The following is a 21526-nucleotide window of genomic DNA, read 5'->3' on the forward strand; positions in this document are numbered from 1 at the left end:
AATTGAACAATCTTGTAGATCTTTCAGATGAGCATGCAGAGCGTGTAACAAACTTTTTTTTATTTACGTTGAAAATAATATTCAGTTATTTTAAATCGAATTTCAAAAATACATCGTTTCATCGGCAAATATACCGTTTCACTCTTACCGTTAAAACACGTGAAAGTCCGAGTTACAAACTAATCACCCGTTGCATAAGTAAATATTTTCCGCTTGGTTTAAAGAACCAAATTTAACAAAAAATGTGTTTCTATTTTAGGAAGAAACAACACATTTCCCAGTTTCTTTTTCTTGAAAGTGTAATGAAGCAATTTCTGCTGACCTTGGATGACAGTCGAACGATAGCGAAAGAAACGTGTTCGAAATCATTTTCCGCTACGTGTAATATGCAGCGCAGTCGTGTATGATGTCACGTTCGTTCGATATTTCCTCATGATCAAATTCGCGGAATATCTGTTAGACTAACTGAACATGTTATAGTCGATTCAGATTAGGAGGAAGCAAACTATAATTATAGTTGTAGATGTCTTTAACGACAAAAATAACTGTATGATTCGTTTCGACTGGCTTTCCAGAATTACCGGAAATGTCAGATATAGTTGTCGTATTGCGTCATTTAGCCACGTGAGCCGTATAAAATTGACGCCGGAAATAATTTATGTTAGAAGTTTCGTGCGAGAAAGCGAGGCATATAAGATTCGTCGGATCTGACGGGCCATCTGTGTGTAAATTTAATTTCTTAAGATGGCTAACGATCAGAAAGAAGAGTCTGTCGATGTAGCAGTCGCCGTAACTGTCGCTGTCGAGGCATCACCTAAGCTGTTGATAAATGGCGAAGAATTCACCGCATGTTCGGATCACGACGTAGCGGGATCATCGCCTTCAGAAGATGAAGTAGATCGCAAATATACCCACTCTCCTATTGATTCTCACTCCGACAACGATGTAAAAGATGGAACTGAACCTTTTCAACCTCCCAGTGAAGAACTCTCTGACAAAATCGTCACCCAAGTCGAATTTTATTTAAGCGACGATAATCTGGCTAAAGATGCCTTTCTTCTGAAGCATGTCCGTCGAAACAAAGAAGGATATGTCAATTTAAAGCTTATAACGTCTTTCAAGAAAGTGAAGACCCTAACTAAAGATTACAGAGTCGTTGCTCAAGCCCTGGAAAAGTCAAAGGAGCTTTCGTTGAATTCAGAAAAGACGAAAGTTCGAAGGAATACTGCCCTGCCAGCTGAACTTCTCGAACGCAATCCTGGCCGAACCGTTGTGGTAACGGGACTTGAGAATGCTTCAATGGAAAGCGTGAGCGAAATGTTTTCAAAATGTGGTGAGATTGAGTTAATCCGCATCGTTCGCCCAGGGAAAACGATTCCAGACGATCTGAGGTCCTATTTTTCCAAACATCCAGAACTAGAGACGGAGACTTGTGCTGTTGTGGCGTTTGAAACCATGGCTGCGGCAGCTCGAGCCTGCAGTGATATGTCAAAAGAGGGCGGTATGAAAGTGGTTGAACTTGGCAAGCAAGGACCCAAAAAGGAAAAATCGAAGTCCAAGTCAAAATCAAAGGACAGAGGAAACGATGTTGTGCGAGATTCTGACGAGGAACACGACGAATCCTCAAAGAAACGTCGGAATAGAAAGAAGAACAAACGAGTACAGGAACTGATGGGAAAAAATTCTGATGATAACTTCTCAAGCTCGTGTTCCTCCGATACTGATAATTCCTACTCATCATTCAGCAGCTGCCGACGTCGACAAAACAGTGGGGGAAGCTATACCCCAGATAGGAGTACATCTCCTGTCAGCAACAGCCCCAGTCCTCGCAGCAGTGCTGGTAACTGGCGGTCACCTCAGAGTAGTCCAGAGATGTCCAGGAAGATGGCAAACACTGGTGTAAAAGAAGGCAGCAGTAGTGCTCCAAACAGCCCATGGTCTCAGCGTCGTAAGTTTGCGTCACCAAATCTTAGCCATTCGCAACACACGAGTCCGCTCGTTGAGTCCTCTAGCCCGCGACACAGAATGATCCAGTTGGAGGGAGTGGAACGACTTCCCAAGGGACCTGATGGCACCAAAGGGTTCCATCACGGTCTTGGCAGAGGCAGGCCTCTTGCAGCAGTGGCTTAAGCTACCTTGTTATATATTTATTTAAAAAGATTGAAATTTATGCATTATTTTAAATAATCCAGTATGTAAGGTTTGCATGCTCTAAAGATTATCAAATTTATCTCTAGTATAGTAGAAACATTTGGTGTTAGCAGACCAGTAAATACCTGGGCCCAGGTGCTGGATCCACAATTTATTGGGGTATTATTTTGTGATATTTTTATGGTCATTGTGGATAAACATAACCAAATCTCTGAGTGAATGTTCAACATTATTAAATTTTTACCAGCTGTAGTTCCTTCATATGGACGAGGGTTTTATGTTACTGATTTGTTAAAGCAACTTGGGCCTGGTATTTGGTGGGAGATGGTAAATATGGCACTTTGTACATAATATTATGATTAAATCTAGAATAATTTAATTTACTGGTAATACAATATTCTTAGAGGTAGCTTGGGATTCAGCCATTTTTTTTGTTTTTGATAGTTTTTCGTAGATTTTAATACGCAAAGAAAGTATTCATGGTGTAGTGATTTCTCCGGTGGGCTAGATTATGGATTGTTTTTAATATTATAATGTAAGGTAATTTGCCTTTCCTATTGGGGGTTCAGAAGCATATAACCCCGGGGTAGACATGACAGCTGTCTTTATGGAAGGGGATTTCCTTTCATCTTGTCTTCAATATTGCACTTTTGTATTAAATGTAAAGAAGTTGATACATGGACTGTAGGTAAAATATTACCTTTTACTTTAAATTGTACATAGCACTTATTCATTGTAGTCAAGGTACTATTCTTATTGTCTGTTATATAATAATATGATGTCACTGTGCTGAAACATTTTTGTTGTTATATAATATACTGTTGAAGAGCTAAATTTTGTGAAATGTTTCAGAATGACAGTAACGTTAGTAACATTCTCTACAAGGTTCTGCATTTATAGATGATATTATGATATTCAGTCTGGGAATGCAATAAATGTTCTTAATACTAATTTTTTGCTTTTCTAAAATGCAGTTGCTGTATTAACTACTATGTATGAATGGGGAGTTATTTAAGTAAAAACAGTGATTTTCCAGTAGGGTGATACTGAACAAAATTGTTGTAGTTGACCATGGCTGATGTTTTGCTTAGCTTGACAGAAGTCTTCATTGAAATCAATGAAATCCAGTCAGTAATACTCTTCCTTTGATGGTATTAAAATACTCGCTGGTTTTTGACGTACTACATTTTCTTTTAACTTTGATTCTGACGTAGACTTCTGCATGGCTTCCTAAAATAATGCCACTGTCATCAACAATCCTGCAAAACCCAGAAGCCACAGCATTCATGACATCTTTCTTGTTTTCAAACTGTTTACTGGATAACAGTCAAATCTCTTGTAAGTCATGGATGCTCTTGGAAAGCAGAAGAAGTATCCATAACTGGAGATGGCTGCTTACTGGAATGGTCCTCCTCTTATTTTGAGGCTTAAAGGTTAAATACTTCAATATTGGCCCCAGGTGGGGTTCCCTTACCCCAAGGTGATTCACCTGAATGTTATTTGGGGTAATGGAATGGGACAACCCTATAACCATATTATACTACTCTATTGGAGACACAGTTGTCTGATATGTAATTCAAATGGCTGAACTCCCTAAGTTAACAGGAAAAAAGATGTAAATAGCTCAATTTTTTTAAGTTTAAGGTATTAATTTTTGTTACAAGGTCAATTTGAGTCTCATTTAAGTAGATGCTTTTTTACTTTTTTTTTCTTTACAAGGAGATTTTAATTTTGTCCTCTTTGTTGTCCATTAGTCCTTAGTAGAGTTAATAATATATTATTATCAATAATAAGTTTGCTCATTGCTAATAAGGAGGCTGAAAAAAGTCGTTTTCTGGATACAATGTTGCATAATCACTGCATTCTTTTGATCTTCTGGGATATAAAATAAATACATTAGGTTTGTCAGAGCTTGAATTATTTGTGTCACATAGTAACACTCTAATGTATTGGCTGATGGTTGGAGTTGTGGTTATTTTTTTTAATTTTTAAAGGTGAAAAAGAATAAAGATTGTCATTGCATAATGCAATTTAAAATTTTTGTTTGTCGTTACATTTATTCTTTCTTAACTTGTTAATTTGTTAAAAAGGTTTTGCCAGGTTACTCACTTAAAATTTTGAAAGAAGAATTTCCTTCAGAACTGTGGTTTCCTTTCCAAAACTTTGTAACAGAAGTAACGCAGGCCAGCTTTCAGGCCAGCCCTTCGACTTTTCAGTTAGCCTGCTAATAAAACCACCTGTCATGGTTTCCCATTCTAATTTTGTAGGAGACATTTCTCAAGGATACACCCCAACCACAGGGAGTGATCGATCAGATGTGGCTATGTAAAGACATGAGTAACTGTTGTTTTACACTGGATTTAGTTGAAGCCCTTGACTGAGTTTCCTAGGGAGACATATTAGCAGACCCTCGATCACTCCTGTAAAGACAGTGGATGCATACATGAGCGCACAATGTAGATCTTGAAGAGTCCCGCATTGCATCCTATACAGAACTTCCCCTCTGCTGTCTTGACATTGTTGCAAATGTAAATGTGTTCAAATAACGTCATTGTATCTATTTTATATACCGTAAAATTCCGAAAATAAGCCCCGGGGCTTATATTTTTCAAAGGTCCTTTTTGAGGGCCTTATATAGGGAGGGGCTTATCTACGGAGGGAAATTTGCGTTTCAAAATCGATTGGGCTAGCCTTATAGTTGGAAAGAAATTTACCGTTTTTCCTTCTTTTACTTTGTATTTGAGGACAATTTTCCAAGCACAAGCCCCCCGGGGGGGGAGGGGGCTTATATTTGGATGGGCAATTTAACAGAGGGTTTTTTGCGTTACCGGTTTGGGGGGCTTGTATTTGGAGGGGCTTATACATGGAGGGGCTTATTTTCGGAATTTTACGGTATTTACGCCCTTACCCACCCGTTTTTCAAATTAAAATACTCTTCAAAAAAAGAAGTAAACTATTCAAATGCCAGGTCGCTTCATGATGGTGAGGTTAAGAGCAGGGTATATTTCAGCCCACTCAAATGTTCTTGATGTATCTTTCCACAAATTAATCCATTACTTGAGTGGGTGTGTTCTTTATTAACACTTTCAGATGACAAAGAATCTCCGCCACCACCACCCCCCTTTCTTTTTGAGAGCTGAGTTCTAGTGTTCATTTCATATGAATAGTTGTGATCAGGGCCCAGTTGTTCAAATTAGCGCTAACCTGGGGCTAAATTTTAACCCAGGTTTCTTTCTATTTTCATCAAAACCACTCTCTCAGATAATTTTCTCTATAATTATTTCTTTTCAGAGTATTGAATCATTAAATTGTAGGCAAAGATTTGCTTTTTAAGCTCTAACCCTAACTCTGGGTTATCTTAACCCAGGTTTGAACAACCTGGCCCAGGCCTTACTAGGGCAACTCAGAAAAAGGCTATTTGAGAGCAAACACTACAGACAAGTCACAACATAACTGTGGTTTACTAAACAATAATTTTAATTTTAACTTTCCTTCCTATTCATAAAAGTGTACATTTCAATCTGAGACTATTTCCTGCCCATAAAAAATCTGCTCTTACACATTATACAAACAATCATTCTAATGATTTTCATTTATGTTTACAAATAACACCCTAGACAATTTTAAATTCTAAAGTGCTTTAAAGCATTCTCTTCTAGTTACTAACAAAGACCTTTACCATAAGGCTGTCTACATTACACCCGATAGCTCTTGCGCAGGCACCAAAACCATGATATTGCATGGGGCCTTTGTTCAATTTAGAACAAAGATTTTGGAGCAGTTCCTGCCAAAGAGCAAGGCTGCACCGCACTGATCTTAAAAGTGGGTTGTCACATATTGGACAGGTTTCTGTGTGCCACTCTTTGTGGCAGAGTCAACAGGCGTTTATTCGAACCAGGCTGGAATATTTTTCATGTTGAGACAGCTATCTGGTTAGCCTGTGAGCAAGCTCACTTGTGCGATCTTGGGGAAAAAGTTTTGGCAGCAGAGCCGCCACTAGCCTCCCTAGCAGACGTTCTTAGGGGTTTGTCACTTGTTCCTCTAACATGTTCATGGGGCAGGCCTAAGAACATTTGCGTGGGAGGCTAAGCCACCACCAGCATGCACCTGGTCTGTTCATCAAATCATAAATCTGCTAAGCTGCTTTATATTCCTTACTGTCCTAAATTCTAATGACCTGCTAGGAAACCTTGAAATTAATATGGGCAAATTTAACTCAATATGAGACTGCAATGTACATGTACCTAAATATGTAATAAAATACTAAATTATGAAAAAGTAACACTTGCAACTATGTCATGACAAATTAAGTGAAAGGATAATGCTTAGACAGCATGGTTGCTTCCACTAAGAGATGCTAACGCCAGCATTACCATTTCTCAGTGAAATACTTTCTTAGGTTAATTAATATTGTTTTAACAACACTCTATTTTAACAAATTGACCAAAAACTTGAAGACTTGGCATTAATTTTTAGGTATTGTATCAAATTATATACATTGACAAATACAAATTATATTTAAGAGTTTGTTTCAATTTTAAATACAAAATACGTTCATGTTGATTAAATATATGTGTATAAAATTACGGAAATAAATACGTCTGCTCTTTTAAAGAGCGCCACTGTTGCTTCCTTGATTGTTAAACCACAGTGATTTTCAATTGAAGCAGTTTCTATTATCAGAAGTATTTTTTTTTCTTTTTGAAAGATATAATAATACAGTGATAGAAACAATTTCAAGGCTGTGAAAGTTGTCTCTTATTTTCTCAGAGATAGTGCAAGGAGGAGTAATGCATGCATGGGAAGGGGGAGGGGGTGATCATCGGTGGGTGTCACTCTCACCTTATTCTGATCCAACACTACTCATCGTCAAGGAATAAAATCTTTGTACAGTACTTGCCAGAGAATGAAGTAAGTCAAATAAATCTGAGCCTGCAGTTTTCACACTGTTGCTAGGCAAACATGCAGTCTTACAGTAAGAAATGAATATTTTGAGTGAAATTGGATATTAAGTCATTTTGAACATGGTGTTTCCACAAGCAATTAATTCTAAAATATTTTTTTAAATTTGAACACACAAATTGTCATCTAGTAAGGTGCAATTTCTACTTATATGAGCTCCTAGATCGTCTTCCAACATCTTAAGTGTTTTTCGCACCTGCAAGAGAAAGGACCATGACTTGAACATGATCTGCAGTGTGGTAGACAAAGTGCCACTAACAGATAACATAAAGGTATCTTAAAAATCACATCCACTCACTATTTGTTTATATACCCTTTTTTGTGGGGCCTTTAATTCAACATACCCTTAAATAAATAGGCAAAATTACAGTAAAATTGTACCTGTGCTATAGCGTTTAAATTGGCAGCTACTATTGTTTTAAATCTGTAAAAGAAGAAAAGGCATTAGTAAAAGTCATCAACTTTGAATATTGTACTTTCTGTAAATAAAACTTGGCTTGTCATTATCTCTGGTAGCCTACAAAGAGACTTTAAACCCTACCTGAGAACCTCTGCATCAAAAACTTCCTGACGGAGCTTCCAAAGTTGATACATAGACTGATGACTGGAAAAAAAAGCTAACTTTAATACAAATTAAAGGGTAAAAATAATAAAAATCATGACAATAATTAATTAATGAAAATATTTTGTTAAAAAGATCTTTAATGGATTTGGATTAGCTTTGCTGCCTCCCATTGTTCCCTGTTACTGGGACATTACCAGAGCTCTCATGAAACATTACCCACTGTGGAAAGGAGAAAAGAGATATGGATGTATTCTTAGGCTAAATTTGGATGAAACAATTTTACTTCTGTTTACTTCTGTGAGACGGTGGGCCTCTGAAAATATTGCGCAAGGTATTTCAAATACTAAACTAAACCTGAATCTGTCTATTATACATGTACACAATGCTCCTTGACTTTATAAAAATGAAACCAATGTTCAATTAAAACCCATGTGAGATTTTTCTTTAGAACAGAATGATGAACTCACAGGAGAATTTTTTCAGGGGGATGTGCTGTTTTTGCCATGATCTTTGGTTCCAGTAAAGAGATACGATGCAACAGGAAAAAACTACACATCATCAAACAGAGTATCCTGAAATGACAAAAGGTGATTAAAATATTAAGTACACCAAGTACAACAGAGCATAGCTAAGAAGAGGATAATTTTCAACAGCAACATCATTATTTGGAACCTCAAAGTCCTAAGAATGGCAATTAAAAGAGACTAAACTGCCCAACAGAAAAAAATAACTTTTAGAAAATACTCAGGCGGTGGTGTTGTTGTTTCAAAGGAGGAGATAATACGGGTGAAGTTTAGTTTTTACTCCCTAAAATATTAATCCCTTGTGTCCCCCACACACCTTAGTGAACAACAAGACAGTGAATCTGTTTGGGCATCTTCAATGAAGGAACCAAGGCCCTGAGGACTCGAGAGAAGCCCCAAGGTTGGGAGGGAGGGAATTGAAACAGCAAATGAAGCGACTGAGCAACACAAATGATCAGATTACAAGAAGATGTCAGTTAACACCCAGCTGGCAGACAGCATGGGGTATTCCCTAGGAATATTAACCAAGGAGATGTAAGTTATATTTTTGGGCCATTAACTGTGTGCTAGGGATCTCAGCTGTAATTGGCAAGCAAAGCAAACCAAGAGGACATAGGCAAGAGCAACTTCTATGGGGCAACTGAGTATTCCGTGATCATAGAGGCAAATCTTTTCTACCCCTCTAGTTACCTTACCACGCAGGGTTTGCCTAAAACACAGAATCTGGAAAAAACCCACGCTGAATGTTGAATGACGGAAGTTTAGTGATTAGGGTTAGGAAACTGAGGGAATAGGTCCATTTCGGGTCATTATACTGGGTTAACTGACCTGAAAGGTTCACTCGGTTTCCTAACCCTAATCACTACACTTGAGAGTCATTTCAGCGTTCAGCGTGGGTTTTTTCCAGACTTCGGATTCCAGGTTGAAGGCAAACCCCACCGGGCAAGTTTACTTTGATGATGTCTGTATGCACAAAAAGTCACTACTAATGCTTTTAACAGAGCTCAAAAAGAGAGCTTGATTGATGCTTGCAATATTTGAGAGCTTGCATTTCAAGGGCTAGAGAATGAGTTACAGAAGCAAAAGGCAAGCAAAGGAAAGGGTAAGCAAAAAGCTAGAGTTCAAAACGTCAGCTTTTAAATTTCTTTGTCATGTCCACTAATATGTAACAAAATTTCACTTGTGGTTGATCTGTTTAAATGGCATCTGACAAGAAAACTTTGGCCTTCATTATTTATTTTCTTTCAGTGAGTACTACAAAATTCACTTGTCCAGGTAGATACTTACATAATAGAAGTTACTATATAAAATGGCTGTTCTCTTGAAAGCCTAAACATTAATTAAAGACAAAAGTACTGTTTAGTAAACACATTTTTTCATTTAGCATAAGGATATTTGCTCTGGCAAAAAATGTCTCATCTTCGGTGTAATATAATTTATCACTCACAGCTGACGTAAAACAAAGAAAACAAAACACACCTAACAAAAAATGTATCAGTCATCCCGATTTGATCATAAAAAATACTTTTTCAGAAAATAAAACATATATTATATGTGTATTTTTCCAGAATTTCAGCTCTACATGTACGCACGGGCGTATGTGCATATGGGAGCTACGCCCCTGCATATGGGCAGTCCATGGACTGGGGGTCAGTGTTTTGTCCACCACCTTTTTAATTCTGGCAATTACATCTGGCATGACTCACCTTTGAACTAATCTAAAACTGACTTGCAAATATGAATACACAGTCTCAGCGACTGAAGCTAGGAACATTGCAATACCAGCTGAAACACAAAAATAAATTCAGTTCAAAAGCAAGGTCTCAATAATATAGTTTATCAAGTAAATCATACCATCAGTTCTTATTCTTTGTCAGAAAAATTTATTCTACAAAGAATAACAATGATTTATAAATGATTCCTGACATTAATAATGGTGTTCTGGATTAAAACAATATTGAAGGGTTGGAGAAAAAAGCCTATGTTGAATTTTTGAGCCAAATGTGCAAAATGCTCTTCCGCATATTATCCACATTGCTAAACTGGCAAAATGAAATCCCATCCCATCCATAGAAGAGTTCCAAATTGTTCTCTCCCTTTCCTCTAAAAAAATTCCACATCCTGGGCATATAAAAGACATATCCCAGATCCTAAAAAACCTATTGGGACCCACCCTCCCACAGGTATCAGTATTCCAAATATTATGACTCATCTGCACATTAATTTTATAGTATAATATCTTATTTTATTACCACAGCCAGAAATTCTCGAGGATTCCGAGGGGTTCTGCTGGTCTTTATCAGGGAGAGATGATGTATTTAACACCATGTCTGTCTCATCATATGTTAACTTGTCTGTTGGTGTTTGTCTAGCCTGTTGACACTCAACGCATCCTGATGTGTTTTCTCCATGTTCCGCAGAGCAGCTTAAGTGCTCCTCATTACATTCTGGAAGTAATAAGTTCAGCAAAGTTTATTCACTGCTGACACCAAACCGATCAGACACTGACAATAAAATTTGATTAAAACCTGTCAAACCAATGTTAGAATGGGCCCATATGTACATCAATGAAATCTCAAAAGAAATTGTGGTGACTGAGGAAATTTTATCTGTCAAAGAAACCTAACTCTTGACAATGTCATGTTCAAACAGAAAGGTGCCAGATGTAGAAAAACTGGAGATAGAACTTGCTTGCCTACTGGGAATTGCCTGTACTGTTCCCACGAGAACAAAATGGGTCATGGGTCATGTTCAGCTTATGCTCTTTTTTTGGTAGCCTGCAAATACAGCCATCACTCCTTGCTCTTCGCCACTAGGGAATTTCTGTTGTTGAGGTGCAGATGTCACTCCTGTAAAACATCTCTTGCCTTGGAGCAAGGAGAGATGGCTGTTTTCGTGGGCTAATTTTTTTGTATTTTTGTCAATAGAGAGATTAAGAGACACGTTTATGGCAAATGGAAAACGTGAATTTGTACCAAGAGACCAAGTTTTCCCTTTACTTGTCATTTTCCATTCATTATAACTTCATGGAAATCAGTGGATTCATGTTAGATTTATCCATAAAAATTGCCTTGAGCTGTTTTAAACTGTTCATTTTCTAGTTTGAGAGAGTTTCTCAAATTGAATCTGACATTTGCTGTTTGCTGCTGACATAATTTGTAGGCATTTGACTTCAAGCTAGTTTAATAGAGTACTAAAGTGTGACGTCATAAAAATGAAATTTCTGAAATTATGGGATTGGTCCGGATATTCTGAAAGAACAATGTCCAAGAGGCCTACTTGCCAAAAATGAGCATTTGGGGGCAAATTGTCTCTGAGATCGTAGCCCAGTTATACTCAGAAAACTCCATACAAACCCTTCTAAATTTTTTTTGGGTCGACCCCAAAAAAATTTAGAAGGGTTTGTATGGAGTTTTGTAAGCATAACTGGGCTACGATCTCAGAGACAATTTACCCCCAAATGCTCATTTTTGGCAAGTAGGCCTCTTGGACATTGTTCTTTCAGAATATCCGGACCAATCCCATAATTTCAGAAATTTCATTTTTATGACGTCATCACTTTAGTACTCTATGATGCATGTATTGCTAAAGTGGTTTGTACAGGAGCCAATAAGCAAGTGAGAGATTAATAATTAAAAATTACCATCATTTTCACCATCATCCTCTCTAGCATCAGGTTCACCATCTATGCCCTGTGTTTGCTGGTCATCTGGACATGAGCCATTCATCTATAAAATATGCAAACTCATTACAATCAGCTATTTTATATAGTGCAGACCAGAAAAGACAAGAGACATGACGTTTGAAGCTGGTGATGAAAGTTAATTTAACACTTCCTTTCTTGGCTTTCAATCGCTGTACTCTTTTGATTACCTTACAAGTTTGAAAACATCTACACCTTAAGTAGTTGGGGTTTATTTATTTATTTCATTCATTTTTTATTTTTTTATTGACAACAAATTAACAACATTAATACACAGCACAAATTAAAAGAATAAATAAATAACTAAGTCAGTAACTAACAAAACAAATTACAATAAAAACAAAAAGTATTGCAGGATAAAAAACCTGTCAGTTGCCACACATATTTAATATTGTTTGCCACAATTTTCAATGTGATATTGTTCAAAAAGCTTACGTAAAAATTCATCTAAATTAGGTGTCGTTACGATGTTCTTGGAAGTATACAAGTATTTCTTTTGCAGTAAATTACCAATAGAAGAAGTTTGCTTTGAGTTGAATTTGGCATTTGCATTGGAAGGGAGTCATTGAACGTGTTAAATAAAATTTGCTTGTTTGCTTGTTTGTAGTCATGGTTTTTGTTATTTTTGTTTCCCTTTGGGTTTGGTAGTAATAAAATTGGCAAATAATTCTACCAACCACATATATCATGCCCAGCTTTTTGCCATTAAGGCCCTGTTTGCACCATGCAAAATTTCATTTGTTTTGCAAAAAATGGGAAGCCATTTCTAGGGCAAACAATTTTTTTCACCTACCAAAATTTTCTCAAATGTCACCAAACTTCAAAACTGGCATCGAGAAGATTTGGAGCCCTACAATTTTTTTTTGCTTCAAAATCCTTTGTTCCTTGACAGCTATCCTTCATCGGGTCATCTTATTTCGTGAATGTGACCAATAATATATTATAGTCCTTTAAGTGACATTTTGGTTACAGGAAAACTTTCTTGTGTCTCAGGTGCAAACAAGTCCCAAATTTTCACATTTTTTGCAAATAGCAGACTCCATTTTTTCTTGTAGTGTACAGGGCCTAATAATATTAAATTACTGAGCGTTAGATGATTTTGTTAGTTCTTAGAAAATTTTACAGTCACATTTTAATAATATGTAAAGTAATAACGACATTTGCCACTTTTTGTTTAACATTTCACACAAAGCCATGTTTACAAACTTTCTGGAATTGGGAATTGGGAAGATTATAAAGGCAACAAATGAGAATTTAAATTTTGACATTAGGGTTTAAAAGGTTCAATGAAAAGATTAGATTAAAACAAATTGGGATGTTGCATCCATTGGGAAGTGAAACAAAAAAAAAAGGATTTGATTAACCAAAATTTATTATTATGTTTATAGTGCTGTCATAATTTGATGATATTCACCTGAATTTCTTCTTTTGATGTATCTGACTTCTAATTTGGTTAAAAAAAATGAAAAACATGCACTTAACATTTACATACTGCTTTATTACAGAAATACCAATATGAGATGATCTTTATAAAATAACTAAGGTAGTACGCGCGCTCTGATTGGCTGAGAGGAGCGTTTGCATGAGAGTATGTAAACATGGTTGTGGCGTCAAGTTGCTTGGCTTTTCCCGCGCTAATCACGCAAGCACGAATTTGAAAAAGTTTTCAAGTTCAAAACTCGACAAGTTCACTTTATTTACCTATTCCTTCATCGGCTGAAACTTGGAAAATCGTTACAAAGAAAGTGTGTCAATTTTTTTTCGCTTAAGATAACATTTTAAGCGAGAAAAGTCCGCATTTTGGAAAGCATCTTTTTGCAAAACAAGAACTGATTACGCGTACAAGACTTCGTGGACAAGACTTTGCGACTGGTAAGAATTTCTCCTTTAATCAGTGCCATGCAAAGAGTTTTGCGTTTTTTCTCGGGAAATTTATTTTATAAAAGCAATAGAAAACTTTTTTTCCTGTGTTTGCATAGCCTGATATAAACACTCGAGGCGTTGGGAGAATGTTCGACAGCTATGCAAACCCTCGACTTCGTCTCGGGTTTGCATAACTGTCTCGAATTCTCCCAACCCCTCTCGTGTTTATATCAGGCTATGCAAACAAGGAAAACGTTTTCTATTGCTTAAAATTAATAACCTTTAATTTTAACCACACTGTATTTACTTTGTTGCCTGCATCTTCAATTTTCTGTCAAACATGGTACTGAGAAATGTTTAAATAATATTTAATTGTTCAATTGTTTTAATGCTAAACATTACACACACATCACTCAACAAAATTATTTTGCTTTAGGGTTGTTTTTCATCTTTTAGGATAATAATATAATCAGCAAGGTCTTTCAGCCCAATTCATGGAGTATACCTACATTTGGCTGGCTCAATTTTGATAAATTAAAATACATATTATTCATACTTGATTTTCAGGCTTTAGGAAATAAAACAAAAGAATCCCTGAAACACAAGTTGATACCATTGCTTTATTACTGCAAGCCTCTGAGCCAAGTATGAATTTAAATTTTGGAGTATTATTATCAGCATCATCATCATCATCATCATCATCATCATTATCCTCAACATTAATTGGTACTGGAGCTCTTGACATAAAGTGTTCTGTCTATCAAGTCAATGACCTCAGAAAGAAGCACCTTTCGCTGGATATTAGCTGTACCAAGCAATGCTGATTCCTGCATCATCGAGACATGCACTTTAATCCCAAGACTTTCAAGGTGGCGATACAAATTCTTAGGAATGGAGCCAAGGGCACCAATCACCACAGGAACTACTTCTCTCAACATGTTCGATACTCTAGCAATTTCTACTCCCAGGTCCGAGTAGTTATTAATCTTCTTAAATTTCTTTATTATTATTATTATTATTATCATTAATACTAACCTGTTGTTTGTTTTTCACTTCATCCCAAACTTGAACAAGAAGCTTGTATACAGTTTCCCTCGACAAGAATGAAGAGAAGAAGTGCTGTAATCCAAAATTATTATTATCAGCAATATGTTTTAAACTGTTAGACTGCATAAAAATTATTATTGTTTGTGACCCATCATAATTAAATATGCCATTACATGTAACATTTTGACTGGTCTTATATCTAAGACAATAACATGTAGTTTTAATTGAAAAAATTTTGTTATTTTAAACTTAAAAATTTAAACATGACACAAAGGATAGATATCATACTCCACTTATTAAAATTCTGTGGTTTGAAATTAGCATCATGTTATTTTAGGAATATGAGATGTTTGCTATGATTGCACATGATTGTCACTTTGAAAAGAAATATACTGGAAACACTGTTACCAATGAACTAAATAACGTCGTGCATTTTCCAAAAATAAAATTTCTCTCAGTGACTGTACTGTAGTTAACAACAGTGTAAGGGGGGTGGAGTGTTGATAGTAATAACCTCTCAAAAGCTCAAACTAAAGAAAAATCCCAAAATGTACTGATCTAAAGATCGTGAAGACATTAATGCAGTAGTACAAAGTGAAAGTGCTAATCTGAAGAGGTTTTAAGTTACGATTTCATCCACACCATCAAAAGTCAGAACCACATGCTGGTATAATATGCATGAAAAGTGCAAAGTTGAAGGAGGCAGTTCACATTTTTATTTACATATTTTCTTGTCTCAAAAATTTACCTTTTCTTCATCAGTACATATCAGTATAGCATTGGGCACAACATAGGCAGTTTTCTCTCTTGTGATGGACTGGATCTTTTTACAGTCAATCGTTACCTGTAGTTAAATTGAATAAGCCAAAAAAATGACATTAAACAGACACATCCACATTAAAATTGTATTTTAAGAGACGGCTTGAAAAAAAAAAACAATTTGATCAAAATAATAAATAAATAACACTAGATTGTGGCCCATGCGGACCAATAAGGACATGACAAAGACAAAGGTCCATACCTGTGTTTCCCAGCCAAATATATTTGAATAGAAGCAAACCCATCCTTGGCTAACATAGATTCTTCCTTGGAGCAAAATTTCACGACTTAAAGCACAGGTGAAATCTAACAACGAAAATGAAAGGTTGGTTTTATGAATCAAAGCAATAAAAAAGAATATGATGCAATGGTTTCTGCATCATCCTGAACAGGATACCTGATCAGTCTAGGTTATTTTTCCACTTGGATTTTTCTTAACACAGCCAAACCCCGCTTTACAGACACTCACTTAACCCTTTAAGTGCCAAAGGTGACCAACATCAATTTTCTCCTAACAATATCCATAATAAAATTTGTCAAGAGACTAGGTTATGAGAATTAATAAAATGATCAACAATGAGAAAAAGCTTTGATCTTTTACCAAATTCTCTCAACACATTGTTTATGGAAATGTATAGAGATCAGTTTGGAAAATTTGTATGTGGATATTGGGACTTAAACGGTTAATATGGACACCTCATTATTACAGAGAGTTTGCTTTGCCCCCAGGGAGAGAAAGCCCTAACATGACGTTAAATTTATTTAACACAATTAACAACAAGGAGCAAGGGCATGGTCAGCGGTCAGTCGTTTGGCTCAAGCGTGATCAGCCTTGCTTGCATCACCTCCATGTGCTCAGTACAACATTTTCCTGGCGGCCACTCTCTACATTTAGCCTTTGGATCATTCCTTTACCCCCATCCCCCCCCACCCTTAATTTTTTCACTGATAAATCAGTGTGACAGGTGCCTGGTTCTATTGGCATGGGGGCTCATGGTTGGAGGGTGCTGGTTTGCCAGCCATGGGGGTATAACTCTGTCTAGGGGCTGGCTGTGGAAGCCCCTGGACATCCCGGGCACCCACCTCCACTAAGCGACACAGTTGTTAAATTTTCTCTAAATGGACACTCTGTTAACACTGACATTTTCTATGGCCCCTCAGTGTCCGTGCTTTACAGCGGGCACCTGTTTAATATAGACACCTCATTATTACAGACAGTTTGCTTTGTCCCTGGGGAAAGGAAGCGCTTACACTTTCTCTAAATTCGACCTGCTTAAAACAGACACCCCATTAATATGGACACCTTCTATGGCCCTCTCGGTGTCCATATTGAAGGGGTTTGACTGTATAAGTAATATTAAAACACTGTTGAAGCTATGACCTTCTTAATCCCTTCTTGAATCAAGCCACCCAAAAAGATACTCGCCAAATTATCCTCCCCAAATAAATCCTGGAATCGAAAACTTCAAACCCAAAAAATTCCTGCAATCATCTCTGTCACTTGAGCCCCAGAGTGCCCGCCCCCGGGAATGAATGTAGAATAGGACCATCATGAAAACAAAAAGAACTTTAGCTTACCATTTATTGGAAATTGGTCCATAGGGACAGTTTTAAAGAGACGATGAAACTCATCATAAGGAGAACGTGTAGAAAGAAGTGACTGCAAGTGAAAGCACAGCAAACATGCTACATTTCAGTTTTAGCTATTCACATATCTACCCCTAAACCCTCTTTCTTCACATTTGACACATGAAGTCATTAAATAAAAGTTCTTATATATTTTTATTTGCTGGTTTTCCTACTGAGGAAGGTTCTTATAAAAATTATATAAACTATTAGACATGGGGAGCAAACCGTCTAAAATGTAAAATTCACCTATCGTTTGCCCCCTCCCCGCCCCCTCCCCTTGAAACTAAGTGCAGAGAAGATCATGACAGTTAAATACGCAAATTAGCAAACTATTGTGCAGCTTTGAATAATGATTTGTTGAATGTAGGTCTTAATGTTCCACTTTGTTCCATTCACTCTCTAAGTATTTAAAAAAACACTTTGTTATTTTCGCCTCTTTTTATTGAAAATGAAGAACATTTCAGAAGGAAAAAGAAAGAAAGCAAAGTTTCTCTCATAATAACAAAAACGCTTTTTAATAGCGTTAAGTTAAGCTTGCTTGGATTATATAAGAAATGAGGAGTCGATTAATTCTACAAGAAACAGGATTTCCCCGCTAAAAGTTTCTCACAGCCTACTTTATCGACAGTCATGTATTCTTCAGGATATATACTTTTTATATCAGATTTGACGATTTGTTTCTGTATGCGTGCATAAATACCCGAAAACCAAAGGCCTCAATATGAGAGAAATTACATCATTGCCAAAGAACTAAAACGTGATGAACTTGGCATGTTATTTCAATCATTGCCGAAAATGAACCGCAAGCTTATCACAAGACTACATCTGACCAGTTAGCCTTTAGTCACCATCAAAGTTTTGCTCACAAAGATTCTTTTTTTTCAACCACTGAACTATCCACTTGTTCTGAAGAAATCAGCGCTTTCAAGCGATAGAATTCATGGACCGACCCATTCCGGAAATTAGCTCGACATCTTTCACATCAATCTTTCCTAAGCTTCTGTAAGCTTCAGTTCTTCACAAAATATGTGTGGAGCACTGACATGTTGCGATTCTTATCCCCAGTTTCCACAGTCTCCACTAGGAACACCTGGAACCATGATTCCCCTTTTGGTGTGCACACACACGAAATAAATGAAAAGAAAAATAAATGCTTGCAATTTTCGACTCTCGCTCTGCTAAAGCAAGCTCAACTAGCTCTGCTAAAGCAAGCTCTACTAGAAAAACTTCGCAAACATTTATATTAGCATACTTTCACAGAAAAAAAAAACATCATCTGCAGAACAATAAACAATATTACGACCTGCCTAGACTCTCCCATGAAACATTATACTTTTTTTAAAAATAATAGTTATAATTGCCTTTATCATTTTTTTCACACCAACGATAAATAATTGCTTGCAGTGGACGCAACAAATCAACATACTAAACAACCCGTCTTCTTGAAGAAGAAAGAGAAAAACAATTAAGACTTGTTATAACAGCAGCAGGTCAGAAAAGCATTTAGTGTTCAGTTAATAATTTGAGTGCATGTTTTGATGTGAGTAATTATTATGAGAGAACCAACTGACAAGGGCATCAATGGGCATCAGTTACAAAGATCCTGGGTATTCAAAAAAGCCTATTCAGAAATTAACTTCAAAATTTATGCAACAATATGAATATTATCAGTATGAACTTGTGATACACTATATAACCACTACAACAATAGACATAGATATTGATCACTTCCAAAGGAGTAAAAGTCAAAAGATTAAAGCAAACCAGGGACAGTTTGCTGATAACTCATTGTCATTTTAATGAAGTGATGTGACACATCAACAGTTTCACCCTAAAATAGTTCTCAACACAATGGAACAATTAATTCTGCGATTCAAAAAAAATATTTCATGCATTCTTGTTTTGAACAAGAGCATGTTGACATTTAAAACAGCACGTTTTCTGAAAACAAACTCCACCAACCTAAAAATTATCTCAAATCGGTTATTACCACCTCTGAAACACATGAGCAAAATAACAGATAAATGAGGAGCTGAATTTTCTTTTTCACAGTTGTATCTTCTTAGAAATCAATATGCCTATTCAGGTTATTTTCTAATGTGTGCTAGATATACTGAGAAAGAAGAGTTGGTTAAAAGGCAAGAGTTAATAAACAACAGTGGCTTGACTTTAATTATCATATGCAATTTCAAAGGATTGTCATTCACAAAACTGACAAGCTAAATTACTTGAAGATTATGATTTTTTTGGTCATAGTCATGAAGAAATAGAAAAATAAAGAAAAAAAAACTTCTTCCTGCACAAGACTGGTTTGCTTTGAGGCAATTAGAATTTTTCTTTTCTTTTCTTTTTTTTTTTTTAATTATCCTCACTAAGACTTATTTAATTTATGCTGCTGTATGAAGCTTGACATTTTTGTGAAATGTAAAGTTTCAAGCAAGTGTTCAAGAATGTGCAAGTGCCAATGAAAACAGAAAACTTGAATACACAAGAAGTGACAAGTAGATTAATAATAATAATAATAATAGTAATAATAATATTTTTCAGAAGCCAGTGGAATCATACGTCAAAGCAGAAAAGTTGTTTACATAAGAAACGACAGGTAGAACTACTGCTCAATAGCTTCAATATAAGAATTAACAATGAGTACTGAGGTATTATTAATAATCATTACATGAGTTGGCGTTAAAAGTCACTGAATTGCATTTAGTTACACTTTGCAGGTCTGTGTAAAAGAAAAAACTTGGCAAATAATTAATTTTCTTATAACTAAATGAAAAGTAAATCTGTTCCTACTGGTCAAACTGCAAATATAAACAAAATTAAGGCATTAAAAGGATCCAAGACCTACAATGCATTTATTGCAACAAATTGTGCATAAATACTTCATGCTCAGTGTCTCACGACTGAATAATTTTGTGCACCATAAAAATAACTAAAAAATTAAACTCATAGCATGCTGGATGCATTTTTTAAAAGAAGAGAGAAAAAAAAACAGTGAAAAACTAAAAAGGGTTAGAAAACGTACTGGAAGGTATTTCCACTCATACAGGTTTTCTCCATGTAAATAAATAATTAATGGTGCTACAATCCAAACAGGGGGATATCCAAACCATCCTGAGAATGAGTTGAGCCAAAGTGTGACAAGGCATCTGAATTAGAGCTACATCAGACATTTTGCAAGTGACACATATTCATTAACATACCATTCAACCCTGTCAGGTAATTTCCAATTGGAATGTATAAAGTCAATAACTGGAGATCTTCTCATACAACTCCAGTGTTACATTTCACTGGCACTCTTCCTTTCCTTTAAGTTTTACAGTTACAGCAAAATTCTCTGTGTGATCCACCAGGTGCTGGTAATAATGTCATACTTCATGCGACACTCAACAAAATCAGTACATTTATTTATTATTTTTCTTTTTAGGGGCATTTGGATTATTGAGAAATACAACTCTGGGTGCAATAAAATTCATTCTGAAAGAATCACATTTTGACTATGAGAAAATCAATTTTGTCAAAATCTCACAACTTATTGAGGCAACATTTCTAACTTCAAGTATCTAAGGTGGTTCTAAGTAAACAGGGAAATTTTACCCATCTGTTCTGTAAGATTTGTCCTTTACGTCTTCCTTTGCTTGTTGCTTTAAAGGTATCATCCTTAGATCTCCCAAAAACACTACTGTGTCTTCTTAATTTTCTTTTTCCTTGACTCATGACTCTTAAAGAATTTGCCTGAATTTGCTCAGGGTTGTCATGTTAAAATATGCAAGGAACATACTGCTGAATCGCTTGAAAGGAAGGACCAGTCCTTTGAAATTACTTCTCAGCAGATAATATATTCATAGTTCAAAATAAACCTCTGTGTAGTTACAGGAGACCACAGGGAGAGCAAAACACAATGTGATTGGTCAGCTAAATAGGGCAGGTGGAGAGGTGAATCAGAAAGGTCCATAAAGTAAATGGTTTGTCTTGTGAGAAAACACAATAGAAATGAGCTGTGAAAAACAAAACAGCGATCTTTCATTTTATGTTCTTTCAATGGAGTTTCCATGTAGAGTCAAAAACATATACTGAGAAATGATACCTTTGTATAAACAACTGATATGCAAACTACATCCAGGCAAATTACTGAGGAGACACAATGAAAACTCAAAGCAAAACGTTTTAATAAGACAGCATCAAACTTTCTCACAACACATCATTGTGGAGAAATCATTAACTTCCAGATGCACTGGATCACTGATACTGTAAAGTTTT

General features: G+C 36.1%; 2 protein-coding genes across 9 annotated transcripts in view; one reads left to right on the forward strand and one right to left on the reverse strand.

The window, feature by feature from the left end:
- Nucleotides 1-640: 640 nt before the first annotated feature.
- LOC140936365 (la-related protein 6-like) lies at nt 641-2148 on the forward strand. Its single transcript, XM_073385830.1, has one exon. The coding sequence runs from the start codon at nt 745-747 to the stop codon at nt 2128-2130; it is 1386 nt and encodes a 461-aa protein (XP_073241931.1). The 5' UTR covers nt 641-744; the 3' UTR covers nt 2131-2148.
- A 3457-nt stretch (nt 2149-5605) lies between these two features.
- LOC140936474 (uncharacterized) overlaps nt 5606-21526 on the reverse strand; it is a 30653-nt gene continuing 14732 nt past the window's right edge. For 6 of the 8 annotated variants that reach the window (XM_073385950.1, XM_073385953.1, XM_073385951.1 and 3 more), the window contains 13 exons: nt 17213-17294; nt 15837-15940; nt 15564-15659; nt 14804-14887; nt 13320-13349; nt 11846-11930; nt 10455-10649; nt 9909-9987; nt 9490-9531; nt 8146-8250; nt 7655-7717; nt 7495-7537; nt 5606-7309 (listed from right to left, as the gene is read on the reverse strand). In XM_073385950.1, coding sequence (XP_073242051.1) covers nt 7214-7309; nt 7495-7537; nt 7655-7717; nt 8146-8250; nt 9490-9531; nt 9909-9987; nt 10455-10649; nt 11846-11930; nt 13320-13349; nt 14804-14887; nt 15564-15659; nt 15837-15940; nt 17213-17294 — 1104 coding nt within the window. In that variant the 3' untranslated portion in view covers nt 5606-7213. Of the gene's footprint in view, nt 7310-7494; nt 7538-7654; nt 7718-8145; nt 8251-9489; nt 9532-9908; nt 9988-10454; nt 10650-11845; nt 11931-13319; nt 13350-14803; nt 14888-15563; nt 15660-15836; nt 15941-17212; nt 17295-20863; nt 21081-21526 lie in introns of those variants that run through there. The other 2 variants (XM_073385954.1, XM_073385948.1) reach the window with 2 other exon arrangements.

Source organism: Porites lutea, chromosome 5 (genome assembly GCF_958299795.1).
Source record: "Porites lutea chromosome 5, jaPorLute2.1, whole genome shotgun sequence".
In the NCBI taxonomy this organism is placed as follows: Eukaryota; Metazoa; Cnidaria; class Anthozoa; order Scleractinia; family Poritidae; genus Porites; species Porites lutea.